The following is a 15,505-nucleotide window of genomic DNA, read 5'->3' on the forward strand; positions in this document are numbered from 1 at the left end:
ACGTGGAATGTAGTGTTCCAGATTTCACCTGTTAAGTCTAGATGCTGCCCACAATTCCATATTTTCTTAAGTTTGTGGTGGCTGATAAGAAGCGTGCCCTTACAATGGACTGAACAAAAGGCTGACATAGACTGTGCCGCTTTGTAATAACAGTATTTGAGTAACAGAAAAGCTTGACACTTTCTTTGGTATGATTGCTTGCAAAGTTGGTAGAAACAGTACTGGTGTGAGTAAAGTCTTGACTCGGTCTTGGTATTTTTGTCAGTAATTGTAACTGGAACTGCAAGTGATGTCAATGTGCAGCACAAACCTCAGGCTCTGCTAAAAGGTGAAGTCAAGTGGACAGAAATGAGCGTGAGAGCTTCAGAGAGACAGCTGAGTTAAACACAGTGTTCTTCTGAAATATTGAGCAGTACAGAGATCACTGGGGAGACGCTCCATCAGATGCCAGCCTCAGAAAGTAGAATGTAGGTCACTGGAGGTTTTCAGTTCTCGTGAATTTTAGTGCACTCTGTGTTCATGTGGTTAAGAAAAACACAATTATTCAAAAATAGAGGAGAAATTAGAAATCCAAATCTAAAATGGGACTAAACATCTGTACAGAAACGTGTTTTCCACATTTGTGGGAGAAAGAGATCTAAACACTTTTTAGTTTTGAACTAAAATGTTCACCCAAACCTAACTTAAAACTGGGTTGACATCGTAGGACCTACGTACAATCTAAGGCTCTTTACTGAAACAAATGGAAAAAATAATGAAAATAATGTGTATGGGTTGACCTCCACTGTTACACTTGTGGATATAAGTGTGTGGTGTTAATCAGGCTTTTTTTCTATTTGCAGGACCACTGTCTGCTTTGTACAGGGACGTGAGTGTGGTTCACCCCTCTCTGCTGAACTGTTTGGAGCCCCTGGAAAGTCAGCAAGTTCGTGAGCTGCTCAGAAGACTTGGGGTTCATGAACTGGAGCCTCAGGAGTTGCTGGAGCAGCACATCTACCCTTCAATACGGAACAACAAATGGAAGGTAAGAAGCAGCACACTTAATATCATGGGTCTATTTCCTTGTCAACATACAACATTCTGTCTGAGTTTGCCTTATATATATATCTTTCCTGCTTTCTGTCATTGACCTTGTTTTCTCTCTGTGACATTCCCACTGATTCCACGTTAAGTCGAAGCCTGAGGAGGTGGTGGTGAGCTACTTGGTTTTCATCAAGCAGCACTCCTCCTCCAGCCAGGAGTATTCAGATGCTACAATACCCGTCCTCACCTGCAGGGGGCTACTGTGTCCATCCACTGAGAGGGTGCACTTCTCTGAAGAGTATGGCAACATCAACCTGCCAAAGAAACTGCCTGGTAGGGAGAAACCCACAGCTCTCGATGCAAACACAAACCTAAACACACAAACAGTGTAAATACTGACTCTTACCTTTCGTAGCCAGATGTAATTCTTATCAGAATATGATGAACAACTAAAATATCCAAAACAATCAGCAAGACAAAGGCTTCTTACTGTCAACAGCTCCTACACATCTCCTGATTTTTTTTTTTACTACTGGATACATTTTAGACATCAGCTGTGGGTTTGTGTATTTGTGTGCATATTTTCTTTTGTGAGGAAAGTGGTTAGTGGTTATGTCATGCATTGCCTCCATTGTTAGGGTTAAAGAAAGCATGGCATGCCTGGAATTATTGGACATAGTGGCGTGTTTGTGTTATGTAAGTGGTGGTGGAGTGGACGACATCCTGTAATGAAAAATGCAATCAGGGAGAAAGGCTCAATTTGTGTAGATACAAATGAAATTTTTGTTTAATATGTTTCTACCCATCTTCTCATTTTAAAGACATCGCTAAAGATTCATTCCAGTACATTTTTTGGGTGAAGCACATTTGACAGTGAAAGGCCATCATACGTGATTTAGGCAATTTTGGAAAACAGACATACATTGTGAAAAATAGCTACTTTCACAGAATTTTGTTAAATTCTCCTTCGACCGTATTTGTCTTATACTACATAATACTGTAACATGCTGTGTGGACTACTCAAATACTGTTTTTAAAATACTCACTGCAGAGATTTAAACATTAATCTATAACTGACATCTAAAGGTAAACATAGCCTATTTTGATTTCTGTTGGCTTATGTTTGTTTGACAAAGTAGAGCATGCATTTCTTTATTGATCTTCCATCTGTATGACTTCCCCTTGCTGCCTTCGCTTTCACCTCCAACAGGCTATGACTGGATCTTGCTGAGCCCCTGCTATGTGCAGACAGACAACGATGTAGGAGGATGGAGGGAGCTGTTCAGCAGACTGGGAGTCAGAGACGGCCTTATCATTCGTAAAGAAAGACAAACACTCACTGCCGCAGAACTGGTAAGAATGACATCCCTGAACTGTTACCTCAGCCATGTAGGAGTCACACTGTAAAGATGCAGCTTGAGTGACAAAAAAAGCCCAGATATGAAGGACTTGACAGCCGTACATGTAAGCACCGATGATAAAAGGCATGGATGTTGGTTGTGTTAGGACACAATATTTGTTGGTTGCATGGACACCAGAGGCAGACCAGAATCTTCCTCTGCATCTGTGACTCATTATGATGAACAAGGTGGTGATTAAAGGGATGAAGATACTAACAATTATGAGTCACACAGGACTAGAGAGATCAGTAGCTGCTCTCAGGATGATTAGAAAAAGCAGGTGGCTGCTGGGACATGTCAGGGACAGAGCTGAGGCTGTGCAGGTCAGACATTCCTGGAGCCTGTTTTAGCCTGACATAGCGATTTGTGATGATACCATCAGTCAATGTGAGATTGTCATTGCCTATATATAATAATAGAAAGATGGTACAGACATTACTGTGCACACCAGACTCTAATAATTAACCGTAAAACTCATTAGTCATTCGAAATGAAGACAAATACTTTAATGGACGGTAGGCCTTTCTTATTAGTGGTTAACAGTGAGGAGGGAAACCAATGGCATTTTCCATTTATTAGTTGTTCTTCTGTTGTACCACATTCCCTTCATCTGAACATGGAGTTTGTTCAGTTTTAAATTGTAGACGTTTAAATGTTTTTTTCCAGTGGTGAGATGGTTCAGCAGTCAGTTCATTGATCAGTTTATTTTCAGGAAAATAGGGTTAGGGTTAGGGCTGGGGCACCAGTTTTAAAATCATGATGCCAAAAAGCAAATATTCCATTTGTTGCTTTTATTTATGATCTTGACCATACAAGAAAAAACATTCTGATGATGCAGTATCTTTAGACTAAAGAATAGAGGCCAGTTCTTAAGAAAAGAAACAAAAACTACAAGGTACACATGATAAAATCTGAATAATTCTTGTAAGGCAATTAATGAGAACATGAGTAACACTGAACTGACACTGAATAACTTAGTCTCTAATTAGTCAGCATTTATACCGTCACATGAGCAGGAATATTTACATTTTTAGTATGTGTGAACTTCTGTTTTTTCTGTCTCCCTGAACTTCCATATTTCCATAAATGAGAATAGTTGGTTGCAGCCCTGCATGGAAGCACATAATAAAGTTGCATTACAAGACAATTCAATAAGCTAAAAAATAGAATAAAACTACAACTAAAAATGTTTATAAAGTTAAGATAATCCTTTATTGGTCCCACATTGTATTAAATGGTTTAACAATGAAAATATTTTAATTGGCTTGTTTAAACCAAATAGGCATTGGACCAGTCGGAAGTTGTAGTTAGTGCAGTGCAGTCTGCGACAAACCTGCAATAACAGCAGAACAGTGTAGAACATTTATGGACTTTAAACAAGTGAGATGTTGTTATTAAATGTGAAAGTTAATTTTCCCCCAACTCCTTCCCCAGGCTTCCAGTCCCTGGTCTGTTGAAAGTACAAACTGGCACCAAAGTCCAGGGGAGAGCTGTGTGGTTGATGACTACCCCTGTGAGGAGTTTCACGCCCTGGCCACAGCACAGCTGCCTGGCTCTGTCCTCCTGCAGCAGAGAGAGGCTTTGCTGGAGATGCTGGAGACCAACTGGGAAAAAGGGTAACGCCCACACAAAGAAACCCACACACTTAACTTGTTCCTCCTCCTCTGTCACTTTCTGTCCTGCAAATATTGTTCCATTTTTAGATGAGTGCATTCTCTGGGTGCCTGTTATATTTAGGAAACCTAATGGTCAGGGATAAAGGCTATGTTAATGGCTTTGGGATTAGTTAAGCAGCCTGTAGTTCCCATTATTTCATCTGTGGCCATTAACAAGATCAGATCGGATTAAAAATCTGGATTTGGTTGCTTTTAAAGAATCTCGTGAGCTGCAGTTATGGATGTCTGTGAGGAGAAGACAACAGTTCAGGTTACTAGGTCACCAAAGCTAATGAATTCACACTGGTGAGCAGTGCACACTACTAGTGCACGGTTGAATTATCACCTTTCATTCCAGCCGCTCCTTTAAGTCAGGGCTAAATAATTGATTTTTGTACATTGTAACTAATTTATCATTTAGAACACAAGTGGAATTAAAAAATTAAAATATATGAAAGTACATGCAAATATATGAATCAAATCTACATGGCCAAGAAGCCTCTTCTGAGAGACCATTGTGTTTCTTTGTCCAATCAGTTCTCTCCTTCTTATTCCAATGGAGTCCAAATGAAAGATGTTTGGTTTTAACTCCTGTGTCCTGGGCCTTACTGTAATTACTGTTAGATTTTCGTCAGTGACATGAACCAAAACACACCTCCATGATCTGCAGACTCCAACAAGTGCTCAGCTAATGTTGGAAGACTATAGGAAAAGCTCTGAGTGATCAAAGTTATTATTAATTATACAGTGGTTACTTTGAACAATCTGAATTAGAGGTATATTTTGCAGATTTAGTGTGTTCTCGTCCTCACTACACATTGAAATTATTTCATAATTTCTTAAGTTTTTAATAGCATCACATACAGATAATAACTCTTGATTCAAAGAGTTGTGACTGGCCTTTTACTTAAATACACAAACATGAGAAAAGTATTTCTCACTGAAGTCTCAGCTATGAAAACAGTTTTCAGGTTTGTATGTGAAAGGATTAGGAAGTTGATGAGCAACATGGACGTATAGTCTGGAGTAAGGGAATAATGGCGGCTATGGCTCAGTAGGTAGCCGAAGTGTCCTTGAGCAAGACACTGAACCATGTGTGTGTGCTTGTGTGAGTGAATGGGTGGATGTGTCTCTGACTGTAAAAGCGCTTTGAGTACCTTTGAGTAGGTAGAAAAGCACTATATAAGAGCAAGACCATTTACCAAAATGCTTTTAAGCAAAAATACAGTGTGTCCCAACAATAAGTTTGCAGATGATTAAGTCCCAAACACTCAGAGAAGAATTGCAGAGATTGTAGTTGTCTGTCTACTGCGAACAAGCACAAAGTGACATTTGTTCATTTATTCTTTTTTATCTCTAAGCACACTGAAAAGGAAACTCCCATGTAGCGCACTGATCAGTTTGACTTGAGAATTTCTCAGAGCGTATAACTGAACGTTAAACACGTGCAGTGGAAATTAGGTCACACAGTTCTGCCACTTTGCTGACATGTCATAAGTAACATCAAGATTACTGAGCTCCAGTGAAGAGGTGGTCATCCATACATTCAGATCTCTGAAGTTACACGATCGTATGTCAAATGTTACTGTTATCTGTTACATTTGCTGTAGACGTGGAAATTGAAAACTTCTCCACCTTTTCCCATTCTACCAGACATCTCTACTCTCAGTACCTCACAGCCCAGGTGATCAACAGCGATGGACAATCAATCAAAACCAAGTCCTCCTTCTACCACTTCTTGTGTCGTCTTGAATGGGTGCCAGCCTATCGCCCACAGGAAGGAGAACAGCTTGAGAGAAAGTACCTCTGTCCAAGCTCAGTCTATCTGAAGTCACCTGAGGTCACAGAGCTGCTGGGGACTCACGTCTATTATGTGGACATGGACTCCAGCGAGTTCAGCAGAGCTCTGGGTAAAAATATGTCCACTGTCTCTGTTGTCCATAGCTGCAGTCGTGGATTATCTTCTGATTGTATCATGTTGAGTTAGTTACATGATAGAGAGTGTGACTGTCCCCTGTCCATCTCTTTTAGCAATGAGAGAAACGATCTCAGACGACGTCCTGATTCACTACCTGAAGGAGTGGTGCGTCAAACCATCAGATGACCAGGAGCAGAGAGTGCCTGAGGACGAGTCAGAAGGGGCAACGTTCACGTCCACTGTGGAGCACATCCACAGTGTCTACAACTATCTGCACACAAACTGCTCCCAGGGCAGCCTCAAGGAGCTGTTCCAGCATTACCCTGCTGTCTTTGTGTTTGAGCAGGGCAGGTACGTTGTCAGCGTTATTACTCGGGTTAATGTCACAATTCAAACACCCAAGGCCACAAGTAAGACTTTTCTTCCCCAGGGACAATAACTGGTGTTCAGGACGCTTCCACCACCTGAAAGACGTGTGCTGGAGTGACACAACAGGCATGTTCCAGCGCTACAGATGGCAGACTCGCAAACCAAACAGTCCCGTCCAGGACCCCAAAGTCCTAGCTCCTTTCTACAAGAACCTGTGGGAGTTCTTCCTCAAGGTAAGCTCCTCAAGTAAAAAGCCTGCGTAGGCTCTACTGTTCAGGCTCTGAGGGTAGAAACAAAGAATGCTGTCTTGCTTTTAGTTGTGCTTCCCAGTGATTGTTTTCCCAGAAAGTCACAGTCTTTGTTAGTTCTAGTAACGACTCGCATAATTTTCCTGCATGTGTGAAATGTGACTCATGGCTTCTTGTTTAATTGCTTGCTCGCGAAGCCTCGTCCTCTGTAGTTACTGCTGTTAAGTTTCCATTCTCTCGCTATGATAACAACCCATGTGGTCCTTTGTCACTGCAACAAAAAATCAGAACATTATCTGCTGTCATTAGCTAGCTAATAAAGCTAAAGGCATTAATAATGTGTCTTGTGTTACTACCTGTTTATAGTCAGAAGGCAGTGAAGCTACTTTACGCTTTGTTGTGATTTGAATTCCTGTGACCCATACCAGCAAACCATACTTACACACACTGTGATGCTGTCAGATGCTGAATGTGGACCGCAGCCCCAATATGAAACAGTACGTTGGTCTGTTGGAACTGATCAGCTCATCGTCTCCCATACCAACTCCTGAAGTGCTAAAGGATGTGTCAGTACTCTTTGCCACACTCGGTAAGGACGTTTAGATCACCAGTCTTTTGTTTCCTGCCAACATGTAGCAACTCACACATGTCTTTATTCTTTATGGCCCATCTGTCTGCAGCTCACTATCTCTCTGCTCAACCACCACTATATCTCCCTCTGTAGTTTGAACTAGCTTGGATCTTTACATCCTCCCTCTGTTTTCTATCTTATTAATATAATATAATTTATTATAATGTTTTTTTAACAGCGTGTAAGTGTAAGCTTCCAACATCTGGAGACCACGAATTTGTCCCGCAGCCCAACCTCAATCGTGATTACTGCTCCACTTTGAAAGGTGAGTAATGTAAATGTCTTCATTACTTCTTCAATATGAGTGTCATACACAATTTCTGTTTGCCTGACTAAAGAATGCACTGCAAGATATTTGCTGCAAACTATTATTCTCTACTGTCTCTTTAAATGCAGCTGGGGAAATGTGCTACTGCTGCAGCCTAGAAATACGTTTTATTGGAGACTGAAGCAGTCAGCTAGGTTAACATGCTGACTTTACAGCAACACTAATGTAATCAAATATCACAGAAGACGTGGAATAAAAATCATATCATTTTCAGATTAGTTAAATAAAATCTAAGCTTCAGAAAAGGTGGGTCATGTGTATCATGACCCTGAAAGGGGCATAAATTGGTCATAGACTGTAACTGTGAGGAGCCCACCCACAACCTGTGCAGAGCTGAAAGGGAGGTGCGAGGGGAAGATGTGACGCAAAGATGCTGCTTGAGGTGAAAAGCGCAGGTGCATTCTGTGTGCTAAAAACAGTGGTCAGCAATTACAACGCCAGTGACAACACAACTAATGGAAGGAGTTGAAGTTTGAAAACCCTTGTGTCCAATCGCTGCAACTTGTGTCATAATTTTACCAAATCTGAACATCCTGACAAAACCACATCCTCAAATTTAGTGTGGCCTAAGACGTCCTGAGGTTTTCAGTATCTATGAGGTCATCTAGTGAACCAGTTGCTTAAACACTGCGATGCATGTGCTTCTAATCATCATCAAGTAGTTATCCTAGCACAGTGAGAGAAAAAGATGACATGCAAAGTCTTAAAGTCCTTCTTCTTGTGTTCAGGTATGGTGTCTGATAAGAGGGTCTTCCCCACTAAGGATAACAACTGGGTGAGTCTGGCAAGTAAGCCCATGATTGCTGACAGCAAAGAGCTGGAGAAGATCTTTAAACCTCACAAGCAGGTGTGTCTGCTCAACCTGCCGCCAGCAGAGAAGACGACTGCTCCCAGGGGCAAGACTGGGAACTATGGTAAACTGCTGCTCCTTGCTATTTAGATTATGCAATATAAGATTCTTATTTGAAAGAAAAGCAGAAGATTATGATTGTTTTTTCATATGATTGCCACCCAGGTCATGGAGAACAAGCTACAGTATTCACCTTCAACGAGAAGGACAGATTGTTGTTTCTGGATATCTGTGGGGTCCGAAAACTTTCCCAGTGTGTCAAGTTTGAGTCTCAGACCGAGAGCTGGAGGCCATGTCCATCTATGCAGGCCATGGTGCGCACAGTCATCCCCTACATCCAGAGGTTCCTCTACCACAACGAAGAGATGAGTGAGGTCTATTCAGAACTCATCAACAGCAACATAGCTGACAAGATCAAGCACCTTTCCTTTGGACAGGTGAGAAGATCAGTGGGGCAGAATTGCCTCCCCTTGTTTGTGTAGAGATGTTCACAAAGTAGTTCTCAAAAGCATACAAACAGAAGACTTTTCTGGGGAAAAACCTCTTACCACAATCAAATCCAACACTGAGCCCTGCTTAGAAATAGAAACTTACTCTTAGATCGTTCTTCTCCTCTTCTGTGCGGTTGCTTTCTAGATTCACTATGCAGTCAACTCCTTTGAGGACTAAGGAAATGCTTATGTGACAGTCCTGATGTCCACTCACTGTTTGTATCTTTACTTGCATGTGTCTGTAAAATCAGGTTCACACCCATCTTAAAAGTATATTCTTCTAATTAACTATGCAACATATTTTAGACAGAATACAAGTGATGATACTCAAATAATGAGCAAGGACACAGACTGGGACGTTAAGTTAAGAGTGTGTGTAAAAGTGTGTTTGAACTTGTTGTCTGGGTGTTTACAGGTGGGCAAGCTGTACATTCGCTACGAGCTGGATATCGCTGACGCAGACCCTGTGATAGAGCTGCAGGATGTCATCTGTCTGCTGGACAACAAGGGGCTCTACATCCAGAAGGATCATCTCTTAGCCCACCTGGACATATGCAGGTCTGTGTGTGATGGCGTGCCCACATTCATCCCCGATTCTTACATGTCTACATGTGCATCTGCAGTGTTGCACTTCGACACTTCAACAGTATACACCGATCAAGCATAACATAATGACCACTGACAGAAGAAGTAAATCACATTGGACCTGCCATTCATTTGTGTGGATGTGACTTGTCACATGTACCACCCAACTAGACTAGACCAGACACCCCCACCCCACAGCAATGACACTCCTTGATCCAGGATGCAGCCTGACACTGACACACACACACAGAAACAGTTTAGGAAACAACACAAAAAACATGTATAACAGTACGAGGTGTTGACCTGGCCTCCAAATTCACTACATCCCAAACTGATCAAATATCTGTGGGATGATACACAGAGGCCCCTCCACTCACCTCACAGGACCCAAAAGCCCCCACCAACAACATTCTGTCACCAGACACCACAGGACATTCTCTGATGAGTCACAACTGTTTTGGAGGCACAAGAGACACCTACACAATATTAGGAAGGAGGTCATAATGTGACGTCTGATCGGTGTATATAATACCAACCAGCATCAGAGGCTATATTACCAGTTAAGTAGAGCAGATTAAATCTTTTTTCCATGGAGATATCTTGCTAGCAAAATGTGTCAAAGTAGGCTTACTTGTATTTTTGACTCTGAACATCCTTCCAAGTGTTGAATAGAACCAGTAGTTGTCATTCTTTGACTTCTTAAATGAATGTGCAGTGTGTGGATTCAGCACTGTGACATATCTAGATCAAGTGCATAGCAAATGTTCTTACTATAAAATTCCCTCTTTGTGTTTCACTGAATGGAAATTTCATGCCTGTGACTTTGTAAGATACCCACTCAATACGTCAAACTCAAACCTCTCGCTGAACTTCATTTCATACTCATTTTGTCACCCAACACTTGCATTTTAGGCACACAAGAAGAATGTCTCCTGATCGAAAGAGTTACATAGTTCATAGATTTTCACTGTCTAATCAAATCCTGAATGCTCTTCGGCCTATGTCTTTCGTTACCTTGTAATCCCATTTGTGTGTATTTCAGGGAGCTGGAGAAACTGTTCTGTACAGAGAGTAAAAGTGAAGTAAAGGAGCTGAGGCATTTCCTGAGTGGCCTCATAACCTCTCTCTATGTGAGTGATATATGATACCTTCACACATCGATTACTAATCCGCACACAGTGGAAAGACCCTTTGCCCACTCGTGGTCTTTCATCCTGTCACACTCTGTCCTTTCGATCAAGTCGTCTCACGCCTGCCTCCGCAGAGTTAACCATAGCTATAACTGATGACTGTTTCCCTGGAGGGAGTCACGTTGACATTACATTGCAACTTGCTCTTGTGTCTGTGGAGCGGTGCAGCTGCACAGGCTCTCAACTTTAATCCTAATTTGCCACCTGAGCACGTGGACTTGAATTTGTTTACAGAATGGCTGTGATTGGTTGTAGGACTGTGCAAAGTATTTCTTTTGGCCCTTTATGAATACATAGATATATATATATATATATGAATACATACATGTGTGTGTGTGTGTGTATATATATATATATGTAGTGTAGTATAGAAACTTCAGACTTGTGTATTTGGACTCTATTTGCTCAGTAAGAAGAGCTTTGACCAGAACACAAGTACTAAATAGAACACATATTGATAAATGCTGTGTGCATCAGTTGTAACACACCCTGTGAAAACCTAGTGGCGTGTTACCAGACTCATGTTGTGATAAGAACTGGCTCTGGCTACAGCTCGCTAGGAAATTGATCAGTCACTGGCAGTACATGTTAATTAGGTCAGCATATCTGCAGTGTAATTACATGTGGCGAGGACCAGGGCCAAGAAAATAATGACATTAGGCTACACATGATATATCGTAGAGATACCAAAAACTCTAATCTGTAACAAATACATGTCCAGGACCCACGAGCCCTGCAGAGGTTCTTGAAGAAAGAGGATGTCAAAGAGCTGCCAAGTGAGGAGGAGCGGTGGGAAGTCCCAGAGCCTCCCAATCCAGAGATTACCCTGGACAGAGGTACAGACGACACAAAAACATGTGGAATGTGCACTTCATATGAAATGTTAGCAAGTCATTAGCACATTAACTCGGATCCACACAAATGAACACTGCAGGGATTTTAGAGGAAAGGTTCAGCAATAAGGTAAACTGTGACACGACACAATTGGCGTTTCCTGTTTTTTAGTGAAACTCAACGTGTCTGATTGATCCTGTTTATATTGTTCAGTAAAGACTCAGTAACTACCTGGTTTGGATCTATTTTCAGCGGCGTATTAACGCACGTTTGCTGGTCTTCTAAGTATTTATGGCAGCAGGACGTCACATGTGGGATTATCTACTAAACCACAAAGTTCATGGCAGTGATGGAACATGTCACTAATGGGTTTTAATAGTTTTTGGGCGACAGTGAAGACCTGTGACACAGATCACGTTTTGGAAAGAGAATAGACGACAGTCGGATATAGAACTAGAGTTTTGATAATACTTTGTATCTTCAGTAAGTTCAGTAAGAACCAGTGATCAGTTAGTGGTTCAGAGCCTCAGATAGAAAAGTAGTAAGAGATTCACTGAAGAGTTTTTGATTTATATTCTATTCAAACCTTTTGTTTGACCCAGTTGTAACTTTAGCCTTTAACTTTGTTACTGTTTTGGTGGAGTTGCGCCAATCTCATTAAAGGCAGCAAACCATTGTTAAAGTGTGGACTGTTTGGGACACATCTGCAGCCCAGTGTTGATCACGGTTTGATGCAGAACATCAACTCAGAGCTAGAACTGCAGCATGAGATAAATTCTAACACCCCGCTGCTGCTGCTGCTGCTGCTGCTTCTCTCGGCCGTACATCTGCAGCTCCTCCAACTCTCTCTGTAACACTCGCCCGATTTCCATTATCATTTCATAATATTCAAAGTGTTTTTTTGTCTCAGCCTCAGCCTGGCCCTCACACGCACACAGAGAAAGATGACTGGTGTGTTCCTTCCATATGCAAATTCTTGTGTGTGGCAACATAAAAGAGCAGCTGTTGCCAGGGCTCAAAGAGCAAGAGGAGCAGATCACTGCAGCAGAGCGCACTCACACATCCTACCAGGATTAATATGATCAAAGACCTTTTCGTGACATGATCACTTTTCGTGCTCCCGAAACAGACCCGTGCCTGTGTGTTACTGGGGTTTTACAGCTTTTAGCCGGTCTTTTCTCCTTCTTCTCTGGTGGTAACTCTTGAACATCTTTTACTCCAGTGCTATCAAGGAGCCACTCCTCCATCAGCTCCCCAGAGGAGCCGCCTCGTCCTGCACAAGACGACGGGGAACCAACGCTGGCTTGCTGGCCTCCTCGGGCCTCCATCCTTAACACAGGAAACAGCCGTGCAGGTACTTCATGCAGCTGTTGAGAATAAAGGACATTTAGTTTGTCACAGAATCATAAAACATTTTTTTTTTCTTAATCACCAACAGGTCAGGCCGGCAGCGGTGTGGTGGAAGCTGTCATGAAGATGTGGCCTCCTCCAGCTGGACCTAAAGACCGAGACGCAGAGAAAGAAGTCCCCCCCAGAGGAAGCAGCCAAGAAGGAAACCAGCCAGTGAGGAGCAGCAGACCTGCAGACCAACAAGGCCTTCACAGAGTCCTCAGCCATCCAGCGCCACAGCAGCCTCAGTCTGACTCCACTAACCTTCCACGTCCTCCAGGTAACAACACACTTCTGCCTCCTCCCGCAGCCCCGTTTACTTCAGACTGATTTATAGTTACAGGAAAAAAGTCCTGTAGCTGTAGTGGAAAACTGAACTGCAAGAAGTCGATACTTTTTGTTTCCAATAGATCACATTTAGCAACCGGCATGTGGAGAAAGTTGAAGCGCTTGCAGCGTCATTAGCGCGGCAGCACGCGAGCTCTACCGAATCAATACTCACATTAGCCTGTGTCCGCTAGATGTGTAAATTAGAAATAAATGATTAGCAAAATGGTGTGTCCATAACACACTTTCAGCCTGTTCTGTTGTCTGGTGGTGGGAGAAAAAAGATCCAGAAACCTATTTTTTATTATTGTCGGTACTAGTATTCGGTGGATATTGTGAGCTTTATTTGGTCTTTAGTACGGTAGCTGTGGTTTTCTACGAATTTGAATTTAACTTGTTTGATAAAGTCACAGCGGCGCTGACAAAACTTAGAACTTATGCCAGCATTCTTCATAGTCGGGTGTGTTTACAAATTGGAAAAGCACAGTGCATCCTGTAAAATGCCTGCTTCCTCCATGTGTTGTCGTCTGTCTCTGACAGAGCGCAGTCAGCAGAGTGAGGCCCCCGGTGGAGCTGATGGTGGACAGGAAAGCCTCGCAGCCCCCACACCAGCACAGAGCCCTCCATCTGCGCAGCCTGCCGAGGCACCCAGCGACCAGCCGCCTCCAAACAACCTGTAAGCTTCTCCTGCTCATCCCAGAATATCTGAAACATCCACCAAGAGAACTGGATACTCGCTGTTTCTCGATACAACCCTAACCGACTCCTTTTTCTCCCTCTCCTGACTGATCTTTGTTTCTGCCAGCGCCGTCCCTGAGGCTGTGGTGCTCTCCAGTACTTTCCAGGGGACCGCAGCCGCTGCAGACACCCAGCGTCCTCCTCTGAACCTGGACTTCCCTCTCTGGAACAAATGCCAGCACCCACAAGCCATGCTGGAGGACATTGAGCTCACCTGCCAGAGACCCACCACCGTCAGTACTGCAATACTTACTGCAAGTGTCCGTTTCCCAGTTGAATGCGTTTCAAGTTTTTTGCCTAACGGAGCCGCTCTTTTGTAGGTGGTGTTATCCGACGACAACATGGATGTGGCGGCTATCGGCGAGTGGGGGGAGCAGCTGGTCAACTCCTTCCTGTGCCACTGGAGAGACAGCAGCGACCCCGGGCGACCCACTCAGGTCCTGTGGTGCAACCAGAGCGGGGAGACGGGCCAGCCCTACGACTTCAGACTGACCTTCGGGCCAGCAGGGGTGGTGTACGTGGAGGTGAAGTCCACCATAAAGAAAGAGAAGTCCTTCATCCACCTCTCCGCCAACGAGCTCGACTTTGCACTGAAGGAGAAGGAGCGTTACCACATTTTCAGAGTGTACAGCGCAGGAGACGCTCACAACGTCCGGCTGTGTCGCATTCAGAACCTGGCACAGCATCTCCACACCAAAGACTTGGCACTTTACCTGTTTGTGTAGCTCCTTTTAAAGTCTCTCTAGATAGTTGCACTAAACCCATTGCCTAAACGTGTTTTTATGCCTTTTAAATATCGTCGTTTTACCTGTGCGTGAGCAAATTTTGCACCTTCTTTTCTCATTGTCAACTGTTGTGCACTGTATTCAAAGTGGTCGGTGGCCATATTGAACGATTTTAACCTTTTGTATTCCCACTACCTCTCCTTTACTCGAGCATTCCTGTAAAATAAATACATTTTCTCTGCTAGAAAGACTAAAGAGTTTGTGTTCTTTAAAGGCGGCTCTGTCATCTTAACCACGCTGACAGACAGAGTGATTAAAGCTGAGGGTTCAGTTAAATCGTGTGGAAGTAGAGCTGACTGGACGGGTCCCTCACAGTCTCCCGTCATTTCTGGTAATTACACTGTCACAGTGAACGGACCACACTTCAGGAGTGGAGGTCCACGTAACGTCTATGTGATGCTCATAGGGCTCCTCCACGTATCTTTAACCACTCACCTAGCTCGTTCTCACCTCTTACCCTTCAGAGAAGGGCCCAGTGCACTCTAAGGAAGGAAAAACGTAGATATGAGAAAATGCCTTTATTCTCCATTTTGTAATATTACATCACAAGCACCTGAAATCTACACCTCCTCAAGGGAATCCATGGTAATCTCCAGAGCCCTCTTTGACAGTCCCCAGTTGCTGTATGCTAATCTTTCCAAAACAGTCCGCTTATTGCCCATGTGATGAGTGTTGGTGGGGGGATCAGGGACAGCCTCTGGGGACAGCACCTCCCTATTTTCATCCTGTGATGCAACCTCTTGG

General features: G+C 43.2%; 1 protein-coding gene across 3 annotated transcripts in view; it reads left to right on the plus strand.

Moving 5' to 3' along the window:
- The window catches only part of wu:fj29h11 (protein NO VEIN), a 34,591-nt gene extending 19,640 nt beyond the window's left edge, over positions 1-14,951 (plus strand). For all 3 annotated transcript variants that reach the window (XM_047609625.1, XM_047609626.1, XM_047609628.1), the window contains exons 29-47: positions 843-1,024; positions 1,173-1,356; positions 2,234-2,376; positions 3,858-4,039; positions 5,732-5,988; positions 6,110-6,347; positions 6,427-6,598; positions 7,076-7,202; positions 7,423-7,509; positions 8,301-8,486; positions 8,588-8,859; positions 9,329-9,471; positions 10,541-10,628; positions 11,410-11,524; positions 12,745-12,876; positions 12,961-13,191; positions 13,779-13,914; positions 14,044-14,209; positions 14,297-14,951. In XM_047609625.1, coding sequence (XP_047465581.1) covers positions 843-1,024; positions 1,173-1,356; positions 2,234-2,376; positions 3,858-4,039; positions 5,732-5,988; positions 6,110-6,347; positions 6,427-6,598; positions 7,076-7,202; positions 7,423-7,509; positions 8,301-8,486; positions 8,588-8,859; positions 9,329-9,471; positions 10,541-10,628; positions 11,410-11,524; positions 12,745-12,876; positions 12,961-13,191; positions 13,779-13,914; positions 14,044-14,209; positions 14,297-14,701 — 3,446 coding nt within the window. In that variant the 3' untranslated portion in view covers positions 14,702-14,951. The remainder of the gene's footprint in view (positions 1-842; positions 1,025-1,172; positions 1,357-2,233; positions 2,377-3,857; positions 4,040-5,731; positions 5,989-6,109; positions 6,348-6,426; positions 6,599-7,075; positions 7,203-7,422; positions 7,510-8,300; positions 8,487-8,587; positions 8,860-9,328; positions 9,472-10,540; positions 10,629-11,409; positions 11,525-12,744; positions 12,877-12,960; positions 13,192-13,778; positions 13,915-14,043; positions 14,210-14,296) is intronic.
- The last annotated feature ends 554 nt before the right edge of the window (positions 14,952-15,505 follow it).

The sequence above is a fragment of the Mugil cephalus genome, chromosome 16, assembly GCF_022458985.1.
Source record: "Mugil cephalus isolate CIBA_MC_2020 chromosome 16, CIBA_Mcephalus_1.1, whole genome shotgun sequence".
Classification (NCBI taxonomy): domain Eukaryota; kingdom Metazoa; phylum Chordata; class Actinopteri; order Mugiliformes; family Mugilidae; genus Mugil; species Mugil cephalus.